The 25,140-nt window shown below is 38.7% G+C and overlaps 1 protein-coding gene across 6 annotated transcripts in view; it reads right to left on the bottom strand.

Moving 5' to 3' along the window:
* Positions 1–25,140, bottom strand: part of eps15l1a (epidermal growth factor receptor pathway substrate 15-like 1a) — a 56,225-nt gene that overhangs the window by 10,022 nt on the left and 21,063 nt on the right. For 2 of the 6 annotated variants that reach the window (XR_005608781.1, XM_039600723.1), the window contains exons 14-24: positions 20,293–20,365; positions 19,300–19,461; positions 18,785–18,982; positions 17,885–18,064; positions 17,255–17,360; positions 14,710–14,760; positions 12,469–12,605; positions 12,045–12,108; positions 10,066–10,208; positions 6,003–6,096; positions 2,865–3,026 (exon numbers count right to left, since the gene is read on the bottom strand). Coding sequence is in view for 5 of the 6 variants with exons in the window: in XM_039600723.1 (XP_039456657.1) it covers positions 2,865–3,026; positions 6,003–6,096; positions 10,066–10,208; positions 12,045–12,108; positions 12,469–12,605; positions 14,710–14,760; positions 17,255–17,360; positions 17,885–18,064; positions 18,785–18,982; positions 19,300–19,461; positions 20,293–20,365 (1,370 nt within the window). In the remaining variant the exon portion in view is untranslated. Of the gene's footprint in view, positions 1–2,817; positions 3,027–6,002; positions 6,097–10,065; positions 10,209–12,044; positions 12,109–12,468; positions 12,606–14,709; positions 14,761–17,254; positions 17,361–17,884; positions 18,065–18,784; positions 18,983–19,299; positions 19,462–20,292; positions 20,366–25,140 lie in introns of all 6 variants that reach the window. The other 4 variants (XM_039600725.1, XM_039600724.1, XM_039600726.1 and 1 more) reach the window with 4 other exon arrangements.

Raw genomic sequence — 25,140 nt, 5'->3', positions numbered from 1 at the left:
TCATCTCAGGGATATTAGAGTTTGCGAGTTTGGCCTAAGTCTGCATGTGTTTTGTAAACCTGGGATAAGGTCAGTTCTTCTCAATTTAGCTCTCGGTCTATGTCCCTTTTCTAACCTGTGGTCATAAGCGATGATACATGTGGCAGAAATAATCTTTTCCGAATGGTTGTTGGCCTCTCCCTTAGAGAGAGAGGGTAAGAAGTTCAGTCATTCCAGTGGAGCTGGAAGTTACCCTAACTTAGCTATCTTAAAGGTTAAGAAATGCTCACCTGCCCCTACCCATGTTAACTACATTCTACAGTAGTACCATAGAAAGCATTTTGACTAGCTGCATCTCTGTGTGGTGTAGAGGCTGGAGAACTGCGAGTGAGGACAGCGGAGAAAATCATCACAGCTGTCAGCCCTATTTGATCACTGTTAGAATACATATTATGGCAAGAACCAATCAGCTAAGTAAAGAGAAACAAGAGTCCATCATTACTTCAAGAACTGAAGGTCAGTCAGTCGGGAAAATTGCTAAATTGCTGGTGACACTCTTGGGGGTTATTCAAAATTGAAGCCACATTGAACCAGCATGGCTACCACAGCATCCTGCAGCAACATGCCATCCCATCCAGTTTGCATTTAGTTGGACCATCATTTATTTTTCAACAGGACAATGGCCCCAAACACACCTCCAGGCTGTGTTAGGTCTATTTGACCAAGAAGGAGCATGATGGAGTGCTGCACCACATAGCCTGGCCTCCACAGTCACCTGACCCAAACCCAATCGAGATGGTTTGGGATGAGATGGACCGCAGTGAAGGTCAAAGGGCCAACAAGTCCTCAGCATCTCTGTGAACTCCTTCAAGACTGTTGGAAAACCATTTCAGGTGACGACCTCATGAAGCTCATCGAGAAAATGCCAAGAGTGTGAAAAGCAGTAATCAAAGCAAAGGGTGGCTACTTTGAAGAATCTAAAATATAAAACATGTTTTGAGTTATTTCACACTTTTTTTGTTTACTACATAATTCCATATGTGTTCATTTATAGTTTTGACAGTTTGAGTGTGAATCTACAATGTAAATAGTCATGAATATAAAGACAAACCTTTAAATCAGAAGACTTGTCCAAACCTTTGACTGGTACTGTATATGTGTCTATCCCCATGTCCCAAGTGCACCAGCAGATAATGCTTTGGCGGCATTTATGAGAGACACGTAAATCACAGGTTAACACAATAAAAGTGGATGAAAGAGGACAACACTAGCTTTGTTTTGATTAATATTTTATGCATTTACGTTTTGATATAACTTCTGTAGGGGTTTCGCAAAGCTATGTGACAAGTTACGCTTCAGAATTTTAGCAGAGGGTAGGATAGTAAAAATAATGACAATCAGAATCAGAATAATATGTCTATTGAATAATAATAATAAAAGATCTGGTTTGTATATAGCACTTTTATCTTACTCTTGAGCACTCAAAGTGCTTGATACAACACGTCTCATTCACACATACATTCATACAAGGACGTTTGTCTGAGTCTTGCTTTCTAGCATTTACACTCCGATGAACGCATCAGGAGCAACTTGGGGTTCAATATCTTTCCTAAGGACACTCTGGCATGTGGACTGGACCACCACCAACCTTCTGATTAGCAAATTACCTGCTGAGCCACACAACCAAATCAAAATGTAATGCTACCACCAGTCTGATTGTCAGAATCCAATAAATTCTAACGGGCTGCCCAAAGAGCAATCAGACGAACTGGCTTCTGAAGGTTGCAAGAAGTATCGGGTGCATTGTGAAATATATAATATCCATCCACCTATCTATAGGATATATATTAATAGTTTAATCATTCCGTTGTTTAATTTAAAAACATGACTTTTTACCCTCTTATTCTAGTGTACCTCCCTTTAAGTACTTGTAAGTAAATATTATTAAATTCCATTTAATTACAGGGAGGTGGTTAAAGAGTCTGTGCTTTAGTGGCATTTATGAGAGAACTGTAATTCCTATCATAAGAAGAATAACAATGGATAACAGAGGACAATGCTAATGTCGATGCTTACATTAAGCCTGTAAGGCATATAGGTATAACTTTCACGGAGGTATAACTTGTGGTGTTTTTTTTAAAGCTGTGAGACGTAAGTTAAACCGAAAAATGAAGAAGGAGAATAATAATAACTATAGTAATATAGTTAATAATAAATCTGACGAATAATAATAAGAGTGCCAGATGAAAGAGGACAATGCTGGCTTTGTTTATTTATGTATTTGCTTTAGATGTATATGTTATACATATAGAGAGAAGATTTCTGCATGAAAGAGAAATTAATTTCTTTATTTCATTTTGAATGTCCATAGTGTCAACATCATTTACAGCTCCTGATAAGCAGCTCTAAATTTCGTTACCAGCTTTTTTTTGAACACCTAACACACTGTCAGTCATCAAAGCTACAAAGTCCATCCATATGAAGAATGAAACATGGGGTGAAAGGCTATGGGGGTGTCGTTCATATGGTGAACGAACAACAGCTGTGCTGAATTGCTTTAAAGCTGCTGTTTAAATGGCCCTGAGAAACAGAGGGCACAGTGACAACCATACACACCCAAAGGATGATGGATTTTTGTCTCATTGGGATTGGAAATTACTGAACACTCTGCTAAGTCTTGTGCTTCAACAGCACTTTTGGCACTCAGCAGTCTTCATCAGGATCCTTCCACTGCAGTAAAATGAAACCTTGTAATTGTGGTAGTTTGCCTCTGTGCACCGAGCTGTGACACCTGTTGTGCACACTGACAGTTAAACAGTATCACTGATCTCAACTTACAGAATTGAAGTCTGTAAAACCCAAAGTAGAGCCTTTAGTGGGTTTACTTGATGCTGAGGATGAGACAAAAGGGTCTTTGCCGCTGAATGGGTCTCCCAGGCCCTTTTTACTCTGAAAAGGGTCAATGACCTCGCCACTGAATGGTTTGAAAGGATCACAGGGTTTGGAAGAGTCAGATGAACCAGTCATGTTCACTGGCGTGGTCTTACCTGAAGACATAAAAGAATAAAGGAGGTAAATATCATAAAGAGAAAAGAGTTTTCCTTTCCAGGTTATTTCACCATCAATATCAAGTTTTAGTTTTGATTTTAAACCACAACAAAAGCTTGCTGACTAAAAACTGATACAAGCAACAGGATCATAGCACTGATATAACTTTGTCATGTCATAAAAATTTGAAGAACTACAAGAAAGTATCATTTAGACAAACATTTACCTAAGTAAATGAAAGATATAAATTAACTAGGTATACAGGTTCAGTGAAACCTGAGAGATGTCATGAGTCATAAAAATGAACAAGGTCAGATCACAAATACTATACTGACAACAAAAGATCTTGTTTTATGTGCTTTTCATAAACCATGCATACTAAGACCTGGTTCACATAGTTCTTCTCATGACCTGCTTAACCTCCAGTGTCACCTCAAAGTTACCTGCCAGCTTTGAAAGCCACACAAGTTTCACATCCACACACAGCACACTATACAATTCAAATCAGGTCCCAGCGCAAACCGTTAACAGTACTACATTCTCAAGAGAAAGGAAACACATGAAAACAGCTGTCATAGGAAAAAACACCAGCAAAGGACCACACCCAGTAGACAAAAACCAAAAGTAATGACCTATAACCCACAAAACGATTTTCAACGGTTTCCTAGTAAATCACTTGGTTTGCTTTCTACCCATGCTACCCAATGCTGGTTCCCCAATTTACCACCTAGATGAACAGACCAGTGCCCATGTTCATAGAGTATGCATATTCAAAGCTGTTAAACTATACATTGAACACGAGGGATGATTAGTTTCTTGTTAAGTTAGCTCTGTAAAAAGAGTCCTTAAAAAGAGCTAATTCTCACACACATTTTTACTTGAAAAGAGAAAGCAATTTTTTTATTAAAATTATTCTATATTTAATTATGTTAACTTACTAGTTGTTTCACTTCTACAGAAATCATTCAGACTAAATATACCTGTTTTCTTAACTTTAAATTTGTTGCATATTAGGATCTCTTGCACTGACTATTCAGTAGGTACAACTTGTGACTTCCAGAATAAAAAATGCTCTGTTGTCCACGAGGACTAAACAATCCAACACTTAACACAATCTTCATTTAAAATGGCAGTTAATCAGTCTCAACAATGCAGTAACGCTAAACCACATGAGCAACCACAAAAAAAGCAAACAATAATGCTAGTAGCAGCAAGGAGTGAAACCTGGGGTGGACAAGGGATCCTGGGAACATTAAGACTTCTTTAACTTGCTCTGGAGGTGCTAAACCACATGCTTCACACAACACACACATATACCTTTAGTCATATTACCCAGATAACCCCTGACTGGGGTGAGCAGTTCATTTCACACTCAACACTGAGCAAAAGTGCACGCCTGGCGATCAGTTATTCCTCTTTCGATAAACTATATACATGGACGCACACACACACACACACACACACACACACTTGAGAAACCACAATTATGAGCTCCACCCTGTTTTAAAACATTTTGCTACACTTTTCACATCTAACTTCAATGTTTACTACAAGATTGTTCATGCAACACGCAGCATTTAATGAACCAAAAACAATACAGTAAAAGACAAAGTGACATATACATGTGTAATTACTATTTCACACAAATCTGCCCTCGGTTATATAGTTTACACTTCATTAAGCAATGAAAATAACAGAGAATAAACAGGTGTGAAGTGAAGGTTAGGTTTAGGATAAGGCAGAAAACGTAAAGACCATTAATTAAATATTTAAAGATATTGTTAATTAATATTGTTAACTTCTTAAATTGCAAAAAGTTTTGATGTTTTGCTACTGCACAGAGCCTGCAGCGTAAAGAATGCCCTTCTCTCAACAACTCACCCACACGTAAATACTCACATACAAACACATCAAGGAAAGAGAGAGGAAGTATGTCAGGGTGTGTCTGCAAACAACAGGCCAACCAAACCACACATCATCTCTCTTACGACATCACCTTCACATGTTCGTGCACACAAACAACAAAGCACCAATTTGTAAGCAAGTATGAAATCTACACAAAAACACAAGACAGTAGACTAAGGTGTCAAAGATAAGAGATAGATCAATAAATGCATTTTTTTTCATGAATGCTGGAGTTTTGTTTTTTTTAATCTTTTTAGGTTCATGTATTGTTTATTTATTATCTGCCATTCCTTATAATAAATAGCCCTAACTGATGTTTCTGTATTAAACTATGTTACCATTTCATATTATATAAACACAATTCATCAGATTTCATTTTATTTTTAATAGTTTAAGCTACTCTTTCTAAGTGGCTTGATCCGTGTCACTGCCTGATCCATATTGGAAACCTAATGTCTTCTGTCTCTCCTTTCATTTGAAAGCAATAGTTTTCTTTAAATTATGCTTACCTGAAATCTGTTTAAATTTTCCTCTCAAAAGCAATGTTATATGGAAACGTAGGCTAAATCGTACTGGGTTTTTGTAAAGAGGTCATCTTTGATTTTAAGGAGGATTCTTTTTATTCCAAGTAATTTCTTCACTGTCTTTTTATGTGTGAAAGAAAGCAGGATTTGAAATCATGCCTGATGTTGATAACGAGACAAACGGATGGATAAAATGTGTTTGGTGTGGCTTTAAAAATACAATGCTCGTAAAGTTATGGAGAGCTGTAATTACGGGCATGGCAGTGATGCGGAAATCACACTTAGTAAAACTCTAAATTTATGCTGGTTTGAGATATAGAAGGCAAAGTCCCACTTCCTTTTTGGTGTTCAGCCTCACTCACCACAGTAGATTCTCACAGACGTTTTTGTCAGTCTTTGCTAAAAGATTCAAATTCTGCTCAGTTTTTCTTTACAAAACAAGAACAGTTCAGGTCAAACACCTACAAATAATACTATCAACAGTATCCTTGTATAATTCTGCCACCTTCTAGGCCACCTCAAAAGCCTACACAGTGTGACACTCACCACTGGGTGGCTTGGGCCTGGGGGGAACACTTTTCTTTGGAGGCAGAGCCGGCATGTCATTCTTCCTGCTGAATGGGTCATCCACAAACACTGGCTGGAAAAATTTTGAGAAAAGGAATGTACCATTTTGAAACAGTATCATCATGCTGAAAAAGAAATACAGGCCATTAGAGTTCTGAGACTTCTTAAATATGATTAACAACAGCATCACATGAACACCATCCAGAAATACATTACTGTGCAAAGGCTTGAACCAACGCTGATGAGGCTTCAGCAATGGGTCAACTGAAGGACCAGATGCATTTCTCAGGTCCTGTGACATGTATTTGTTAGTTTTCTTCCTATTTGCTAAGGACATGAGTTTCAGATACTGGTCAACTTCTGACCAGTATCTTTTTTTTGACCAGCCACTTGTTTTGTCCTCCACTTTTCCAGTTCCCTAAAGCCAAGCTATGGCAAGTTTTTGGGAATTGTCTTATCAGTGCAAAAATACTATTTTATACTAGTAAAACTGTTGAATCGTTGGGATTGGTCATCAATTAAGCTAAAGAAATTGGAACAAATGGTGTGTTTTTGTGACTGGCCACTAACGACATGCTAACAAAAACTTTTCCAACTGTTATGTGTTGAGTTAGGTGCCATTCTTAAACTTGAATGATTCGTAGGTCAGTGTTATGTGGCTTAATGCATAACACTGACCTACAGAGAAAACACACCTCTGAAATTCATCAGGTACAAGAACTCGACTGAAAATAAGGGGAAATGCAGTCAAAACTAAAAAAAAAAAGGTGTAAGGCTTCAGAGAGCCTGGAAAACTATTGTTAAAACCACTTAAAGAGATAAAACAAAGTCTGGAGGAAATTATAAAGGAATGAGAGATAGCTAATTTTAATTCAATTTCCAATCATTTTTATTCATATAAGGTGCTTTATATTGTAAAGACCCTACAATAATATAAATAAAACAGAGAAAACCCCAATAATCATATGACCTGCTATGAGCAAGCTCTTTGGCGACAATGGGAAGGAAAAACTCCCTTTTAACAGGAAGAAACCCACAGAACTAGGCTCAGGGGGATGACCATCTGCCGTAACTGGATGGGATTAGGGGAGGAAGACAGGACAAAGACACGCTGTGGAAGAGAGCCAGCGATAAATAAACAATAACAATTAAGTTCAGAGAGGTGTATGTTGCAGCATAACTAAGGAAGGATTCAGGGTCACCTGATCCAGCTCTAATGATATGCTTTATCGAAAACAAAAGTTTTAAGCTTTAAGAGGTTGTCTGTTTCCTGAATCCAAACTGGAAGCTGGTTCCACAGAAGAGGAGCCTGAACGCTAAAAGCTCTGCCTCCCATTCTACTTTAAAACACTTTAGGAACCACAAGCAAGCCCGTAATCTGACAGCAAAGTCCTCTAATGGGGTGATATGGTACTTAAAAAGTCATCAAGATGGGGGCGGATTATTTAAGACCTTGTATGTGAGGAGCAGGATTTTGAATTCAATTTCGGGAGCCAATGAAGAGAAGCCAATATAGGAGAAATATGCTCTCTCTTTCTAGTCCCTGTCAGTACTCTTGCTGCAGCATTTTGGAGTGTTTAGGACGTCCTGATAATAACAAATTACAGTAGTCCAGCCTAGAAGTAATAAATGGATTAACTAGTTTCTCAGAATCACTCTGAGACAGGATGTTTCTAATTTTAGAGATATTGCGCAAATGGAAGAAAGCAGAAACCCTACACATTTGTTTAACATGCGCAAATACGACTGCAAGATTCCTCACAGTGTTACTGGAGGCCGAGGTAATGCCATTCAGAGTAAGAATCTGGTTAGATACCATATTTCTAAGATTTTCAGGGCTGAATACAATAACCTGTAAATTAAGAACCAGAAAATTAGAGGTTATCCAGGACTTTATGCCTTTAAGACATTCCTGCAGTTTAACCAATTGATGTATGTTATCTGGCATCATGGATAGATAAAACCATCTGCATAGCAGTGAAAATGTATGTATATGTATGTGTGCCTTCTGATGATACTGCCTAAGGGAAGCATGTATAATGTAAATGTAATGGAAACTGTGGAATAATTAACCTTAGTGTGTAAACAAACATGAACAAACTGGAGTCTATATTGGAGTCTCGATATCAATGGTACTGAAAGTAACTGTACATAATGTTACATCTGTGGGTTAAAAAATGCTTGGCTTGGCAGAGCTCTGACCTTCTGTCAGCCTGGCTGCAGTGCTGAAGGAAAACTTTGTTGTTTTCTTCAATCAGTGATGAATAGTAAGTTCTAGCTTTACAGAGGGCATTTTTATAAAGCAGCAAACTATTTTTCCAGGTTTAACGATGATATTCTAAATTTGTGAGGTACCATTTCTTCTCCAGCTAATGAGACTTCTGATTTGAGGCCTTCTTTTCATATGCAGTAAAGAAGTAGAATTATTAACACGATAATCAACCTCTGTGGGACTAGCATTCAGGTATCTGGTCTGCACTATCTTGGCACAAGTCATTGAAGAAGTTAACAGTGTCTGAATGATGTCTTGATGCATGCTCAATCATCCAGGTAAGAAAATCCCAAAAAGCTGATTATGTTCATCTGGACGTTGTGTTTTCAGTGAGAAACATTTCATCACTCATCCAAGTGACTTCTTTAGTCTGATTTGATTGCAAGTTTCCCCAGTCTTATAAACAGAAACTAGCCTAATGAATGAACAATTGGTTGTGATGTCAGTTCCTTGATCATTAATATGAAAATTGTTATGACCATTGATCAATAACCACTGATCAAAAAAACCATTGATCAAAGACCATTGATCATTGGCCATAGGTACCATTCACAGAGAGTTGGGGGGAAGTGGTTACAGGAAGAGGGTTATAGATTGTCTGAAGCAGTTTATTGTCTGAAACAGAACAAGACTTGTTCTAAATCAGATAAAAAGTCTGAGAAATCAGTTGATGATAGATAAAAAATAAAACTGGCTTTTGAGTTTTGCAAATATAGTGGACAAACAAAAGCATCAGGCTTTCAAATAAATTAAAACTCTGTCTGGGTCTTTGGTTGATTAACAACCTGGAATGGAAGATTGCTGCCAACGCCCCCATAGACAATTCACTATGGTTGCTGGTGTCTCCAGCTTCACATGTGTCAAAACAGAATCGAAATTACCAGAATTTCTCCCTAGGCAGGTGTGTTGCTGAGTGGGAAAAACGATTAGACACATGAACGGGTTGGTGGTGTACCGGGGGCTTCTGTTTAGGACTACGCTTCCTCCTCACTGTCATCCTGTTTTCCTGGCTGCACTGGACAATCTGTGGGGGAGATTTAATACTGCCTTCTGCTGCACCGACTGCACGGACCTAGCTAGCTACAGGTTTTTCAAGAGTGCAAAGCTGGGTCTCCAAGTCAGTGATCCCGGCCTTCAGAGCTGCAAACAGGCTACATTTATTATAAGTATCGTTATTAACAAAGGAGGCAGATGAGTAACTAAACATCTGACACACAGAGCAGGAGAGTGCAAGAGGGACAAGTGAGGAGTGCATGCAGCTAGTGAGTTGGCTACGAGCTAAGCTAGCGAATCCCAAATACACAGTGAGTGAACACTGTGAATATAATCAGTGGGTGAATCAAAAGACAATGTGCTTTGGATGAAGCAAACACCACTGTGCATTGTAATAGGAACAACGAGAGAGCCAACATGCACAAGTAAGGCACAGTACTGTTTAATTTATCAGCTAAGTTTACAAAAACCATTATTATAAAAAAATGAAAAAAAACTGGCAGCTGCCGGTGCTACCCCTCAGCCTCCTAGTAGACACACTTATGGTATCAATTTAAAAATCCTAAGCTACTTCCTTCTTGAGTTGCCACATTCACAAGATTTTCAGAAAACCTGAAAAAATTTCACTTTTACCATTACAATACAGCATTATTGTAATGGTTTAATTGAATAATTTAATTTTGTCATTATGTTTTATTTCCAGAGCCCATGTAATGAGTGGGTTTTGGATATATTTTGTAGAAAGTTTATTTTCAAGATGAGGTTCACCTCCCATACCTTCTGGTAGTCTGGAAGCCAGGTGGCCCTTCCTTCAAAAGGGTCTCTGGACTTCGACATGTGGCTGAAGTCTGCAAATCCAACAGAAGTGTTACTGCTGTTGAATGAACTGCTGCCAAACGGGTCCAGTGTGCCAAAGAGGTCTGAAAATGACACAGTTACACTGAATTTATATCAACAATTTCAATGTACCTGGAAGTATTAGGTAGGGCTGGGATCACATATTTCCAGATTTTCTATATCTGCCATGATACTGTTCACACTGTTATAAAATTTTATTGATGTTCCACTTTCCCAGTTTACATTAACTACCTCAGCCTTTTTTCAAAGCCATCATCAGATTAAATTGCTTTGTTAAGATGAATAGATTTAGAATGAAGAAATCATGCTGTGTTGCAGTCTAGATTTTCAGGTTTAATTAAAAGGGTTTAACAGAAATATGGTTCCCAGTCACCTGCCTCCTAGATCAATCTGTTTTGTTGTCAGTATGTTGTTGATAGTACATATCAACAGGAATTTTCAAAAAGATGAATATAAAAGGTTTATCTGAAAATGTAAACGCTAAAGAAACTCAAGTCTGCATAGCACCAGAACATGACCATTGATCAATGGTCATGAGTCACTGCAGAAGTCACTGCAGTCGCTGCAATCCCAGGATTGGGAAAGACGGGGAAAAGTGTACCCTAAGCCCCCCTCCTTGATTCAGAGATGGGACATTAACAATTGTACCATAAACCAATGCATACAGATCAATATTTAAGGTTTGACTCTCATCATCCATTGGAGCACAAACTGAGTGTCATAAGGACACCCAGAACCCCACCCCCCACTACACCACACACAACCCCACCCCCACAGGTACAGAAGCCAGGGAAGCAGAAGAACATCATATCAAGAAGGCTCTGAGTAAATGTAAATATCCCAGCTGAACATTTGTCAAAGCTGGGAAGGCACCTAAAGAAAGCTACAGGTGATCTAGGAGAGAAGAAGGACAACTGCTGCCTAAGCGAAAACCCTTAGTGATCCCTTATGTGTCAGAAGTATCGGAACACTTGAGACACATTTTATCTAAACAAAGCGTCTCTGTGGCTTTTAAAACACAAAACACGCTGCACCAAAAACTGGTCCACCCCAAGGATCTGGTCTGCTGGCTCAAACAGTACTATAGTGTACGCTGTGAGTGCCAGGAGGAGTGCCAGGATTTATACATCGGGGAAACCAAACAACCTTTGGCGTAGTGGATGGCACAACACAGAAGAGCCACCTCGTCAGGCCAGGACTCTGCAGTCTATTTACACCTACAGGCCAGTGGACACTCTTTCAATGATGAGGATGTACACATCCTGGACAGGGAGGAACGCTGGTGTCAGCGCAGAGTCAAGGAGGCCATTTGCGTGAAAAGGGAAAGACCATCTCTGAATCGAGGAGGGGGGGGGCTTAAGGGTACATCTTTCACCATCTTACAATGCTGTGATTGCAGCCATTCCCCAACTCTGTGAATGGTACTCATGGTCATTGATCAGTGGGATTAAATCTGAGTTATTAAGTGGACTTAGAGCAATGGGTGAGCAACATGACACATCATCTGTACAACCTGGGTTTTAATAGGCAAATTAACATGGCGCTCTTCAGCTAAGTAAATAATGAGTGTGGTGACAGGCTCAAGTTGCTTCAATCACTCTGAGAGTCAACTTGACCCATAGCACAAGCATGTTTGTATAGACTACATTCATATCTCAGCAGAGAACACACAGTTTACTGAAACAGGTCCAATGGATTCATAAAGGTTTGTTAAAACATGTTTATGTCAAAAACAAACACTAAACTGAAAAAAAAAATCCAAAATTGACTCCAAGCTAAACTCAAAATAGAGCTTAGGTCTGCTGTACAATGCACAAAGAATAACAAGTTCTTTTATTCTGTGGTTACAAAAACTACAAGATGTCCAAAGCTATTGAGGAGGAAGTATTAAATCATACCTGATCCTTTAGGTTTTTGATGGCTTGAAGAAAATGGGTCACTGCTTGTGAAGGTAGTAGGTTGCTGCATAAAACAGAAAAGAGAAATAAATACAAAAAAATACAATGTTAATTGAAAATGTATTCTAAGTACAATGTTTATTGAGGTGGTTTTCCATGTACTTATTAATGCATTAAGCATTATTGTTTTTTTGTTTGTTTATAATGCTGGAGTAAACTGTACAGTGGGTGCCACTGAACCAGAAATCTCTGAGGTTCCTATGGAAACCTTCAATCTAAATGAAAATATAAATTAATACAAATTTTGTTGTTTTTATTGACGATTGTAAAAACTGAGACCTAACACAAAAACAGCAACAGAGGGAGCAAACTAAACATTCTGATCCCTTCTTGGGATAGCCAGATATACAATCTCAACAAGTACCTTGGAGGGTAAAGTGGCACTTTTACTGAAAGGGTCTGGTGTGGAGAAGGGATCCATCTTTGTGGTTTTCTTGAAGAAGTCTTCTGATGAAGCCTTGAATGGGTCTGTCTCTTTGAAGGGGTCTCCTCCAAATGGATCTACAGCAGAAATGAACGTGAGCTACTTAAACTCTGTTTCTTAAAAGTGTCATTGACCAGAGACATATGCATGTGGTACAACATATACAGTTTTGTCCTGCTGAATCATGCACAATCTGCAGTGCTCAGACGGAAGAGTCGAGGGGCCAGCTACACGATGGCTGTCGGATGGGTACACCAGGGACATTTCCATACTTGGTGAATTAACTATGGCAGCTTCCATTCACACCATCCAGCTCCAGATACAGTGCAGAGCCGGGCACAGTGACATGTGTAGCCACTTAACACAGGGCCAAAATCTGGGAACATGGGAAGGTGGTTTTTGACTGCCATGGCCACTTGCAGCTTCTCTGCTGCACAGTGAAGCTGAGAAAAAAAGCGAGTCACGTCGTATTGGCTAGCTACCGCAGCGCATGCATGCGGATTCCCTACAACCCAAACAGAATTCTGCCTCCCTCAGATTTCTTTCTCTTTCTTTCTTCCTTTCTTTATTTCAATCAATCCATCATTCCCGGCCACCACCATGGGCAAGACCAATGAGCTGCCAAAGGATGATAGGGACAAGACTGAAGACTTGGTAAACAAGACCATCAGCAAGAAGTTTGAAGAGAAGGGGAAAGCTGTCGATGTGGTTATTTGGAAACGAACGAAACATAAGACTATCATCAATTGCCCTCAGTCTGGAGCTTTGTGCAATATGTTGCATCATGGGGTGAGGATGATCATTCTACAGGTATTGGATCAGCCCAAAACTGCATGGGAGGAGCTTCTTAATGATCTGAAGGCAACTGGGACCTCAGTCTCCAAAAAACACCTCTGGTAAGACACTACAAAGTAATGGATTGAAGTCTTGCTGACTATGACCCATAGAGCACCATCACCATGGAGTTGGAAACATGCCTTGGGGTTTTTTCTGTCCTAAGGGTACAGGACTTGACCACATGAAGGGGCCAGTGGACAAGGTCCTGTATCCCCTTTCCTCAGACGGAACACTGCAGATGGGTCTTCCAACATTATGCAACTAGCCAGTCTCCAGACCTCTATCCTCTATCTGTGGAGGGAGCTAAAACTTTGAGTTGCCAAGCTGCAGTCAAGAAACTTCAAGGATTTAGAGAGTAGTAAGTCATGTTTTGCTTTGGGATCAAATACTTACATTCAATGACTCATACAAAAAAATGTATAACTTTTGTGTAACGTTTTTTTTCCTGGAGTATTGCCTGATATTCTAAGTGTCTATTAAAACAAAACCACAATTTGCACACATACTTGTTCTTTAATATTTACATATATATATATTTATATTTATACCTCTGTTTCTATACTCATTTTATATGAGGGCTTGATGTTTGCTGCTATAACAACTCAATTTCCCTCTGGGATTAATAAAGCCTCTCTGATTCTGAACAAAGATTAGAGAGTGTTCATTCTTTTGCAAGTGTGAAAGTTACAAATTGACCAGGGACTCAAATATGTTATTTAACCCACTGTATGGCTAAGTCTAGCTAAGTGTAAACGAAAGCATCAGCAGATAGGCATCAAAAAAACATGAAACTAAAGCATGGACCAAAAGGTCAAAACAAACACAGTAAGTATTAAAGAAGTACTTGGAATGAGCTCTGAGTAAGTCAATATAATCAATGAGCTGGGAGGTTGTTTTGGTTTTTTTTGGTGTTTTTATTGAGTTCGTCTCTCTATGTTTAAAAACCTATAAGAAATGTAAACGGCTTACAAAAAAGTGCTTCTGTGAGGCTTGTGGTAGGAATGTACTTTGAGTACTCAAGCCGAGTAGGAAAGTGTCTACTCAAAAGTACAGCCCATTTAATATTTCAGTAAAAAATACAAACTTGGGGTTGTAAAAACACTGATTTTAAAAATATGCTACATGATACATTTGTAAGGTACATTCCATGGGAATTATTTTAATTAATTTAAGGAAAAAACATGCATGCCTTCTAGGAAACGCTAAACCTGTTCGATGTAGAGTGTACAACAGTTTTAGTGCAACATTTTAAGTGATGAAATATTGCAGTTTACTTTCTGCCCCATGATTAAATTACCTCTCAAAAAAGAAAAAAGATTGACCTTTCTTCCCTGAAGTAAATACCTGTGGGTACTGATGGCTGCTTTGCAAAAGGATCATTCTGAAAAGGGTCACCTACAGGAGAGGAATCAAGCAAAGAGGGAAAGGCAGGAAGAAGACAAAAGACAGTCATAAATTAACTCAAGCTAGAAAATATAAGCTACTAGGAGGAAAGACAACTTAATACACATAAAGCAGTAAACACAGATTGAGGAGTAGAGAAGAGGAGAGAGGAGCGCGTAGAAGGGATGAGACCACTTACTAGGGCTGGAGCTATGAACTATTTTAGTAATGGAGTATTTAATGGATAATTCCATTAATTAATTGATAACAAATGTTTTTTTTACCATCTTAATGACCAATAGATAAATATTCAAAAATCAGTTGTTTTAAAATAAACTGCTTGCTGGATTCCATTTTTGAAACTTCTGTGTTTTTAATCGTTTAACTGCCTACAAGATCCAGCAAAAGAATTAAAAACCCTCTCATTGTATCGGGTTTTTTAAAGAAAGCATTTAATGGCAAAAATAAACAAATATAGCAATGCCAAACTTAAACTAAGGTATAAAATAAACTAGTCTTTACTCTGTACTCTTGGAAGGCTTTCTTACATTAAGAGGAGCCAAAAACATTCTATCTTCAGGTTGCCATAGATTTGATGTGTGTTCATGTTAAATTCTTATTAAATTCTGCACTGGGGAAATTCACTTGTTACAGCAGCACAGGGAACAGGAAGAAAAGGTGAATTAGAGTTATATTAAAAAAATGTAAAAACCCAAAATACGATACTACGGGCAGGTGATGAGCAGGTTACTATACCACCCCTGGTTACTATACAGCAGGATTTTTCATTTTTATATCTACATAAAATGCAGTGGGATAAATAAAATACATCTATTTTTAAACACTAATTATCCTGTGTGGGTACTGTATAGTCCATCTGCTGTTTGGATGAAGGACCTACAACGGTCCTCAGACCACACCGCAGTGTCATGCAGGGGGTGAGTGGTGCTGTACATAAAGGACATTAGTTTGGCTAACATCCTTCTTTTGGCACCATTATGATGTCATAGGGTGTAATATTGATAAATAGGTGTGTTGGAATGTTATCCAAGCCCTTTTATATGATATGTTACTCAACATGGTTTCTTGAAAATGTTTTCTAGGTTAACCTTTAACTTAGACACTAACAATGAAGGTCAAGGTCAAACGCTTGGGCAACCTAGATACTCATGTCCCCCAAGGCCTAGTATATCAATGTGAAATTGGAAGAATATCCATAAAAAATTGGTTTTATTTGTTTTTTCAATACAATGCCCTACGATGTCATAATAACGCCACGAAAGGCTGACAAAAACAGGCTGACGTCAGAATGTTGCAATAAAAACATAAAACATCTAAGTTTTTGTACAGCCCTTGCCCTTTGGGGGGAGTTGCGCACACCGAGTGCTCTTGTTTTAACTTCTGTTACTTGACTGTGTCATGACTGTGGATGAAAGGAGCAACTATAAAGCTTGCTTTTATTCATGTTCAGTCAAAGAGGTGCTTTGATTAAAAACTCAGCTTTTTCCCAGTAACATGTTTTATGGCAATTACAGTAACAAGCACTGCTGGAAACTGGAACTAGAACAAAGTCTTCTTTCATTCAACCTGAGCTCATGGTCTCTATGGCAACTCTGACAGCAGTGCCACTGATTATTGATCATTATCACTTTCACAGTCAACTGTCAGTTGTATTATTGGGATGTCAACAACTCGGGGTCAGTGGATGATGAGGCACATAGTACACAGAGGTCACGAACTTTCTGCAGTCAGTTGCACCAGACCTCCAAACTTCAAGTACTTGTCAAATCAGATAAAGAACTGTGCATAGAGAGCTTCATGCAATCTATTTCCAAAGTGATGCCTTGCATCACCAGATGCTGTGGTGTAAAGCACACTGCCACGGGACTCCACGGATGTTCAAACAACATCATTTATCAAATCAGTTTTCAGAGAGACAGATGCTGCCTATACTGTATCATGCTGAGATATTTGTGGGTTGCCGTTGACAGCACTAACTGTTGCCTGCTGTTCTGCCTGCAAGTTGTTGCTCACCACAGTCACCATCCTGCCACTCCTCACCTAAACCCATAACCACACTTTGCTCTTCATCAGGGCTGGATGAACTTTTGTAGTGTAGGCCAACATCACCAGAGTCAAAAGTTATCCAGTTTTACATGGTGTATAAACCATTGTTGTACTTAACTTTAAAAAATATTGTAATGGGTCACTCCAATACATAAATGCCTATATTAAAAGAGACTATGTGTTGTAGTCTCATGTCTGTATTACTGTAGGGTCCACCTTACAACATAAAATGCCTTGAGGAGACTGTTGTTGTGATTTGGCGTGATGATCTCCACACACTCATCAATCATCTTTGGACACTCATTCACCCATACTCCCAACATGCAGTGCAGTAAAGAGAGGAGAGGATAGCAGAGGAGAGGAATGAGCCATTTAGATTAAAAGATTAAGAGGAACACTTAGAGATGGTGATGCAGTGAAAGTTAAGGGGGATGACAACCTTTGAATGGGTCTGTTTTGAAGGGGTCTTCAGACTGGAAGGGGTCAGTGGGAAGCCCTTGAGGTTGACTGTTAAACACAGATGGCTTCACTTTGAATGGGTCCTCCTGTGGAAATTAGAAAGCCAAGAAAGAGACAGAGAACAGAAGCTTTTATCATCTATCATTTTATCATAAACAGAATATTTATATTTCTATACACTATGATATGGTTTTATTTCATTTGCTGTATTTGTACGAGTAATGTGAGCACATATCATAACATATACATCCATGGGATCAGATTCACTACAACTTTATGTGTTCTGTCACACAAGCTGTATCTTTGCTTGTCAAAACAATATAATACTTCTGGTTCCATATGCATTTAATAGAAGGTCATGTAAAATTTAAGGAGGTATATGAATGAAGTTTGCTTAAATACTTGTGATGGCATGCAAGATGAATTAAAAAGAATTAAAAAGAAATCCATTTGTGAATATGGAACTTCACAAATGGAAAAGGTAACAACGATCGGGCAGAACAAACGAGCACCAGGTCTACCCGGGACTATAAAACCAAGTCCTATGACCTTAATAAATGTTACACAGCACACTGGAAAATAAAGGCACACCTCTGTCAAAGATCCTGACCTGTACTGCTCTCACCATGGCTGGAAATCCTCCATTCTCTCGGTCACTGAAGCCTTCACTCATGTCAGCCAAGTTGGTCATGCTGCCTCCATGGTTTCCATTCAAGGTGCTGTTGTACTGCTCAATGCTTTTAGACACTTCCTGTTGACTATCTTGAATCTGTGACAGCTTGCTGCGAGCCTGCAAGGTATACATACAAGCAAACTGTTAAAAACAACAACATTTCCAGAACATTTCCAGTGACACTGGGCTGGTGTGACACTGGTATAACATGTACCTCTGTGTGAAATTCATATTTAAATCATACAGTAAAGTGCAATAAGTTGAGGTAATTTAAAATGAATAGAAATTACTGAAAGTTTGCTTCCAGAAAACACTGATCAGTTTCTTTAAGCTAGTTTCAAAAAGCTTTTTTGTCTTTTAAATATGTTTTCCTCATTACAAGACAGTTTGGCCAAGATGAAAGACATTGTCTATTATACACACACACACACACACACACACACACACACACACACACACACACACACACACGCAAGCACAGAAATATGCACAATAATGCTCAAATAATGCTTTTTGGCATAGCTATGAAAAACATAGCTATGCTTAGAGCAAAAAAATGTTTCCACTGAAATTTTACAAATATAATACAAGAATTGAATTCAACATCAACGTGTGGATGTTATAAAACAATACAAAAACTGCACTATGTGTGTGCATGTGTGTGTGTGTAGTGGCTTGCAGGAAACAGAAGACACACCACACCACAGCAGCTGAGACAAACATACACATTTGGTTCCTCTGACTTAATTGACAAGATAAAGAAATGGATTATACATTCCAGTGGCGCCCCCTGTTGACATTTTTTAGACATACACATTAATAGGACCTGTGCCCTACCTGGTTGATCTCATCCTGGGTTGCTTTCAGAGACTTGATGATGGTCTCTAGTTGAATCTTGCCTGCGGCCAGGCTTTGCTCCAGCTGATTCTCCTCTTGTTGCAGCCGGCCCAGGTCAGCCTTGGCCCGGCTCAACTCTTCTTCCTGGTTTAGCAAGTCTGACTCCTGGGAGTGGATTTGAGTCTGGAGGCTTGAGATCTGAAGGCAGAAAACGGTGGCATAAAGGATTGAGTCAGAGGTTAAAACCTGCAAAGAGACAATTCTGTGCTTGTTGCTAATTATTCTACATCAGTCTGTCAAAAGATAGTTTGATTTCTTCTTTTCTTCTATTTAGCATCATGCTAGTTATCTCAAGGTAATTTTGACTTCAACAAACAAACACTGAAAACAGCATATTAGAAATCGAATACATTAATTTTCAGGTATTTTGATTCTGTGATTGTTTTATAATAACTGAGGCAGTACTCCACAAAGGGGAAACTTCTACATTATCAGCTTACTCCTCTCTCTCTTACCATCTGAGACTCTTCCTGGCACTTCATCCGGACTTCATTCAACATGTCTTCTAATTTGTGTTTCTGCTGATCCATCTCCTCCAGGCGGTCCTGGGCATCTTGTTTCTGAGCTTCTAACTCCTGCAGGCTGGTTGTCTCTCTGTCCAGGTCATTCTGCATTTCCTGATAGACGATAACAACTGTTGTTGTGATTTATATAAATAAAATTGAATTGAATTGAACTGAATTGAATTCCAGATATGCTGCCCTGTGCTTCAACAAAACTGGGCTGGGTGAACACATTCCATGATACCTCATTATATTTGCTGGGCTTCAAATTTCTCTGAGTGGACTCCAATACAGATCTTTCTAGAAAAGCTAGGAGAGGGAGAATCTGCTTCTATATAAATGAAGGTTGGTGTCACAATGTTAAAACCCCCCCAGAAACCTTCATATACTATATATACACACACACACACACTGGATCAATAAAGCTGATTCCGAGGCTAATAGCTCTTTGGGAAGCACCTTGTTAGTTCAAAATTACAATTCTACACATGTCAAACTGTGTTGTTTTTGGCCATTTTGTAGATTCACCTAATAACATGGGAACAAATAATTTCTTTTTGTAACAAACTGATAGTAACAAAGTACCTAAAGATACAATTTAAAATTGGTTCCTTTAGTTAGGTGCTTTTTTATCCTTGAATGACTCATAGTTCAGTGTTAAGTGTCTGAACAAATAAAAATAAATATTCCCCTGAAAATGGTCAAGAACTGTACTGAAAATGAGTAAGAATGCAGTCAATGTTCAAAGAAAGACTTTAAAAGGCCTCGAGAAAGCCTATAGAAGTACTGCTCAAGGCCAATTTTAAAAAATACATAAAAAATATTACCATATAAAGAAATGAGCGGTGGCTGAGTAAAATAAACGTACATCAAGGACAGAGTGTCTCAATTTTATGTTGAGTCCACATCCAGTTGCTACCAACTGAAAAAACAAGCTGTCCTCACCTGCACCTCAGCACTCTTATGTCTGATAGCCTCCTCTGCTTCCCTGATGTCCTGCTCAAGAGTGTACTTCTCCCTGTACAAAACCAGAAACATTCACACAAACACAGGCACATTGATTTTCTTATTTTAAAGGTTTATAATATGTTTATAAAATAATTACAGAATAAGAATAAATAAATGAAAAGTATATTTCACTGGTGTCAGTTTTAAAAAAAACTTTGTGTGCAACTTGACAGAAGAATCATACAAAATGTATTTTTATTTCCCAAAACAAAATTATCACATCTTTGTAAATTAGTGCCTCATTTCTTGTGTACTTAATATGTATGATATAAAACATGATACGTTATTTGGCACTATGATTGTAAAGTCTATGTACTATGCAAGTCTTGCATAGTAAAGAAAAAGTCATTTACAGAGAAAAATCTACTGCACATATATGACAGATATACTTGGTAATATGTGACCACCGGGGGTTTGACAGACTCCATAGCAATCTGTGTATTCTGGTCCTCAGGTATCAAGGTTGATATAAATGATTAAAGTATCTAAAAAAAATAATCAAGGAACACTTTGAAAAAACATCAGATCTGAAGTGGGAAAAAAATTACGCTCCATCTCAAATGAGTATTTTGTATGACCCCCACGTGCTTGTATCCATGTCTGGCAATGGGTTTAGGTCAGGCCAATGTGTTGTTACATGAGGCCGGGCATTGTCAGGCACCATGAGGAGCCAAGGACCCACTACACCACATCTGACAATGGGTCGAAGGATTTCCTCCTGATGAGTAATGGCAGTCAGGGTGCTGTTGCCTAGCCTGTAGAGGTCTATGCATCCCTCCATGGATGGATTTCGCACTTGGACTGCAGGCTTTCTAGAGTATTTAAATGTAGAATGGGAGGCAGAGCCTTCAGCTTTCAGGCCCCTCTCCTGTGGAACCAGCTTCCAGTTTGTATTCAGAGGGAAGACATCCTCACTACTGTTAAGATTAGGCTTAAAACTTTCCTTTTAGATAAAGAATACAGCTAGGGCTGGATCATGTGACCTTGATACTTTCCTTAGGTTGCAATGGCTCTAAGAGGCTGCTGGGGGATTCCCATGAGGCACTGAGTGTTGCTGCTGGGGGAGTGTTTCCTCTTCACACTTTTTTTTTCACTTACTATGTGTTTACACACCTCTCTGCATTTAATTATTAGTTATTATTAATGTCTGGCTCTCTTCCACGGTGTGTCTTTGACCTGTCTTCTTCCCCTAACCCCAACCAGTCGCATCCTTTTAAAAGGGAGTTTTTCTATCCGACTGTCACCAAAGTGCTTGCTCATAGGGGGTCATTGTTGGGGTTTTCTCTGTTTACTTTATATTGTAAAGTAAAGACCCTGCATTAATACAAAGTGCCTTAAGGCAACTTTTGTTGTGAGTTGGCACTACATAAATAAAACTGAATTGAGCTAAATTGGATATGCGTCCCCACACCATTGTTGACCTACTACTAAATTAAACCTGCTCACATATGTGAAAAACATCGGACGTCAGTGGTGGACCTGCAATTCTGGTATTCTATGGTAAATGCTCTTCAGGCTCCATGGTGCTGGGCAGTATAGGGCCTATAGCTATTGTTATGATGCCTGTTGCTGATTGTGTGGTCAGAGATATTCACACCAGTCATTTTGTAGGGCTCATCTTGTTCCTCCTTGCACAATGGAGCAAACGCCAGTCCTGCTGATGGGTTAAGGACCTTCTTTAAGCCTGTCCAGCTTTCCTAGAGTAACTGTCTACCATCTAGAATCCTCTCCATGTTCCTGAAACTGTGCTAGGAAACATAGCAAACCTTCTGAGAATGGCTCATATTGGTGTGCCATCATGGAGGAGTTGGACTACCTGTTAAACCTCTATAGCGACCAGGTATTGCCTCATGGTATCAGTCGTGACCCTGACCCTAGGCAAATGCAAAACTAGTGAAAAAACACTCAGAAAACATAAGGAAAAAAAATCTCAGTGGTCTCCACCTGTAAAACCACTCCTGTTTTGGCAGTTGTCTTATTGTTGCCCCTCTAGTGCACCTGTTATTAATTTCATTAACACCAAAGCAGCTGAAACTGATTAACAACCAACCTCTGCTGCTTAACTCACCAGATCAATAAACCAGAAATTTAATTGCACTGATGCTATATTCTGTGGGGTTTTAAAATGTTTTTGAGCAGTGTTTAAACATTATACAACAAAAAGCTAGGTAAGATAGACACTGCTCACTCTGTGTCATTTGATAGAATGCAAGTCCATTTTAGTATATTCAGTAATAAGTAGCCAGTTTGTTACCTGAGAGTATTCCACTGGGTATAGGCAAGAGTGCTGACGCAGCATAGTGAATAAGTAGTGAACAAACAAAAATTTGATAAAATACATGCATCAAAGGAAGAGTGGATAGCTGTGTGTTTGGCTGACTGGGTGGCTAAGTAGGTAGATGGATGCATGCATGGATGGATGGATGGATGGATGCATGGATGGATGGATGGATGGATGGATGGGTGGATAGATAAGTAGATGGGTGGATAAGTGGGTGGGTGAACTAATGAAAAGCAGATCTATGTAATTATATTTATGTCAAAAGTCAGACATGAGGGGAAACATAATCACAAACAAATTAAAGTAAATTCAACAACCCATGTGCATAGATCTCAGCAGCCACATGCACAACGAAGCCATTGCGCGTATGAGTGTCTACTTTGCAAGCACTACAGCAAATTCATGGTCTCATGACTTGCTCGCTTGAATTAACCTGAACTGACAGTTTGGTAGGCAGAGCCCTAAGAACGAGGGGGCTTAATATGACTGGTCACAGTCACAGTCTCAGTAATGGACAGGTTCTGTTTACTGGTTTAAACCAAATTATCCTGTGGGTGCAGCATGCGTTATTTACTATTACAGTTATCTTTTGCTGTGAAGCAGTGAAATACTGAAAACTGTCTACTGAAGACTACTTTACTGCTCAACTACTCTTAAAAACCCTGGGACAATAAGGCAAGCTCAGAATATTCTGCACTCCTCTCCCATTAGTCTATTGTACACTATTATATAACTTTTGTGATCATTAAAAACAAATAAATAAAAAGAACACTCTTAATGAGAATCAGGATGCTGCACAAAACAAAGACATATAAACTTGCAAACAAAAAGTTGATTAGTCTGCAGCAAACACATGTAATTGAACCATGACTAAAAGGGAATGCTTTCAGAAGCCACTGATAAGTCAGTTCATCCACCAGCGCACAGTAGAAATTACAGCTATAGTTAAACTGGCAAACTTCATTCATTCAAGTCAACAAATCAAGACAAGTACTTACTGACGTGTAGCACAGATCGATTCTTTCATAGTGATTTTTGATTTATTCATAGAATAATGATAAGACTATACAAAGGCAAATATTTGACTTTCAAGTCCATTTAAAGCTTTAACTCTATTAAATTACATATAAAATAAACCAAATATAATACAGTTTGTTCTAGCGTGTGGTGTACACTTTAATGACTCAACAATTATTTAGACTTTAAAGGATATTTTAACGTAGAACATTTGTACTTCTACTTTAGTAAAAGTTTATTTTCACAGAATGTACATATATTGTAGTATTTCTACTTTTATACAAGTATAGGATTTAGAATTGAAAACTTCTTCCACAACTGTTAAAAGCTGATGATCAGCATTACACCATGTGGGCTACACAATTTTGGTAGCCTGTTTATTCATGTTATTTGTAACATAAAACATGCACACAGTTTTCATCCCTGTTTCCCTGCATTTAAAGTATGTCTAGGTATCTAGGTGCCTACCAGGATTTTCTCAATTCTTGAATACTGTTCTTGCTGGTTTCTTTATGAATACTAATAAAGTTTCTAAATAAATCCTTAAACAACAATAAATATTGATGTGAGGCATTTCCCTGTTATCTGCAGGTCAAGGGCAGAAGACCAGAATGACTGATCAACAAGAGACATAACTAAAATGAAACCATGTGTTAACTAGCACAAAGATTACCACAAACCATGAGAAGTTAGCATGAGTTGCAGGCATTCCCAACTGCTTTCACTTTGTTATAACGCCACTAATAGTTGAATGTGGAGTATTTTTAGCGAGGAAATCTCACAACTGGACTGGACACAGGTAGCATCCCATCACCTGAACTTCACTGAGCTCCTGAGAGCGACCCATAGAAACCATCTGTATGCCTAGGTGGTTGATTTTAAACACCTGTGCCCATGGAAGTGATTGAAACACCTGAATTGGATGGGTGAAAGAATACTTTTAGCAATATATTACATGCTGTTGCCGCAGTGTAACTTGGTTTGATGCAGTAAACTGAGCAACTCTATCACAAAGGCTGTGGTGGCAATGCTTTGAAAGTGGCCAATCACATCAGGACCCCTCTTCCTTTGGGTTCTGCCTTCCAAACTGTCAAAAGTAACATTGATTTAAGCAAAAATAATTCAGCTTTGAGTAAAGAGTTACCTTTAAGAGTGTGAATGTGCTGCAGAAATTGCAAAGCAGACACTCACATGTGTGATGGCTTCTTTGTGCACATGGCTGCTGAGTACTACATGCACAATATGATAAATTTATGAGTAAGGGATTTATTTACACTAGTGACAATGAATACCTGCGCGTATGAAATTTGGCTTTGATTGTGTTTTTTCTTGCAGGTGACCTTTGACATAAATATGTATACAGATGGAAAACAGTCTAAAGAGACTAAGAATGTAGTCTCTAAAAACGTATCTGCACCCCATTTATCAAGCTCTGTGGGTTATAGACATCCATATTCCCAATTGTCAACTCCTTACAGTTGGTATTC

This window comes from Oreochromis aureus, linkage group 17 (genome assembly GCF_013358895.1).
Source record: "Oreochromis aureus strain Israel breed Guangdong linkage group 17, ZZ_aureus, whole genome shotgun sequence".
NCBI classification, from domain to species: Eukaryota; Metazoa; Chordata; class Actinopteri; order Cichliformes; family Cichlidae; genus Oreochromis; species Oreochromis aureus.
Note: the sequence above shows the minus strand (reverse complement) of the source record. Positions and strands in the feature narration are given on the sequence as shown.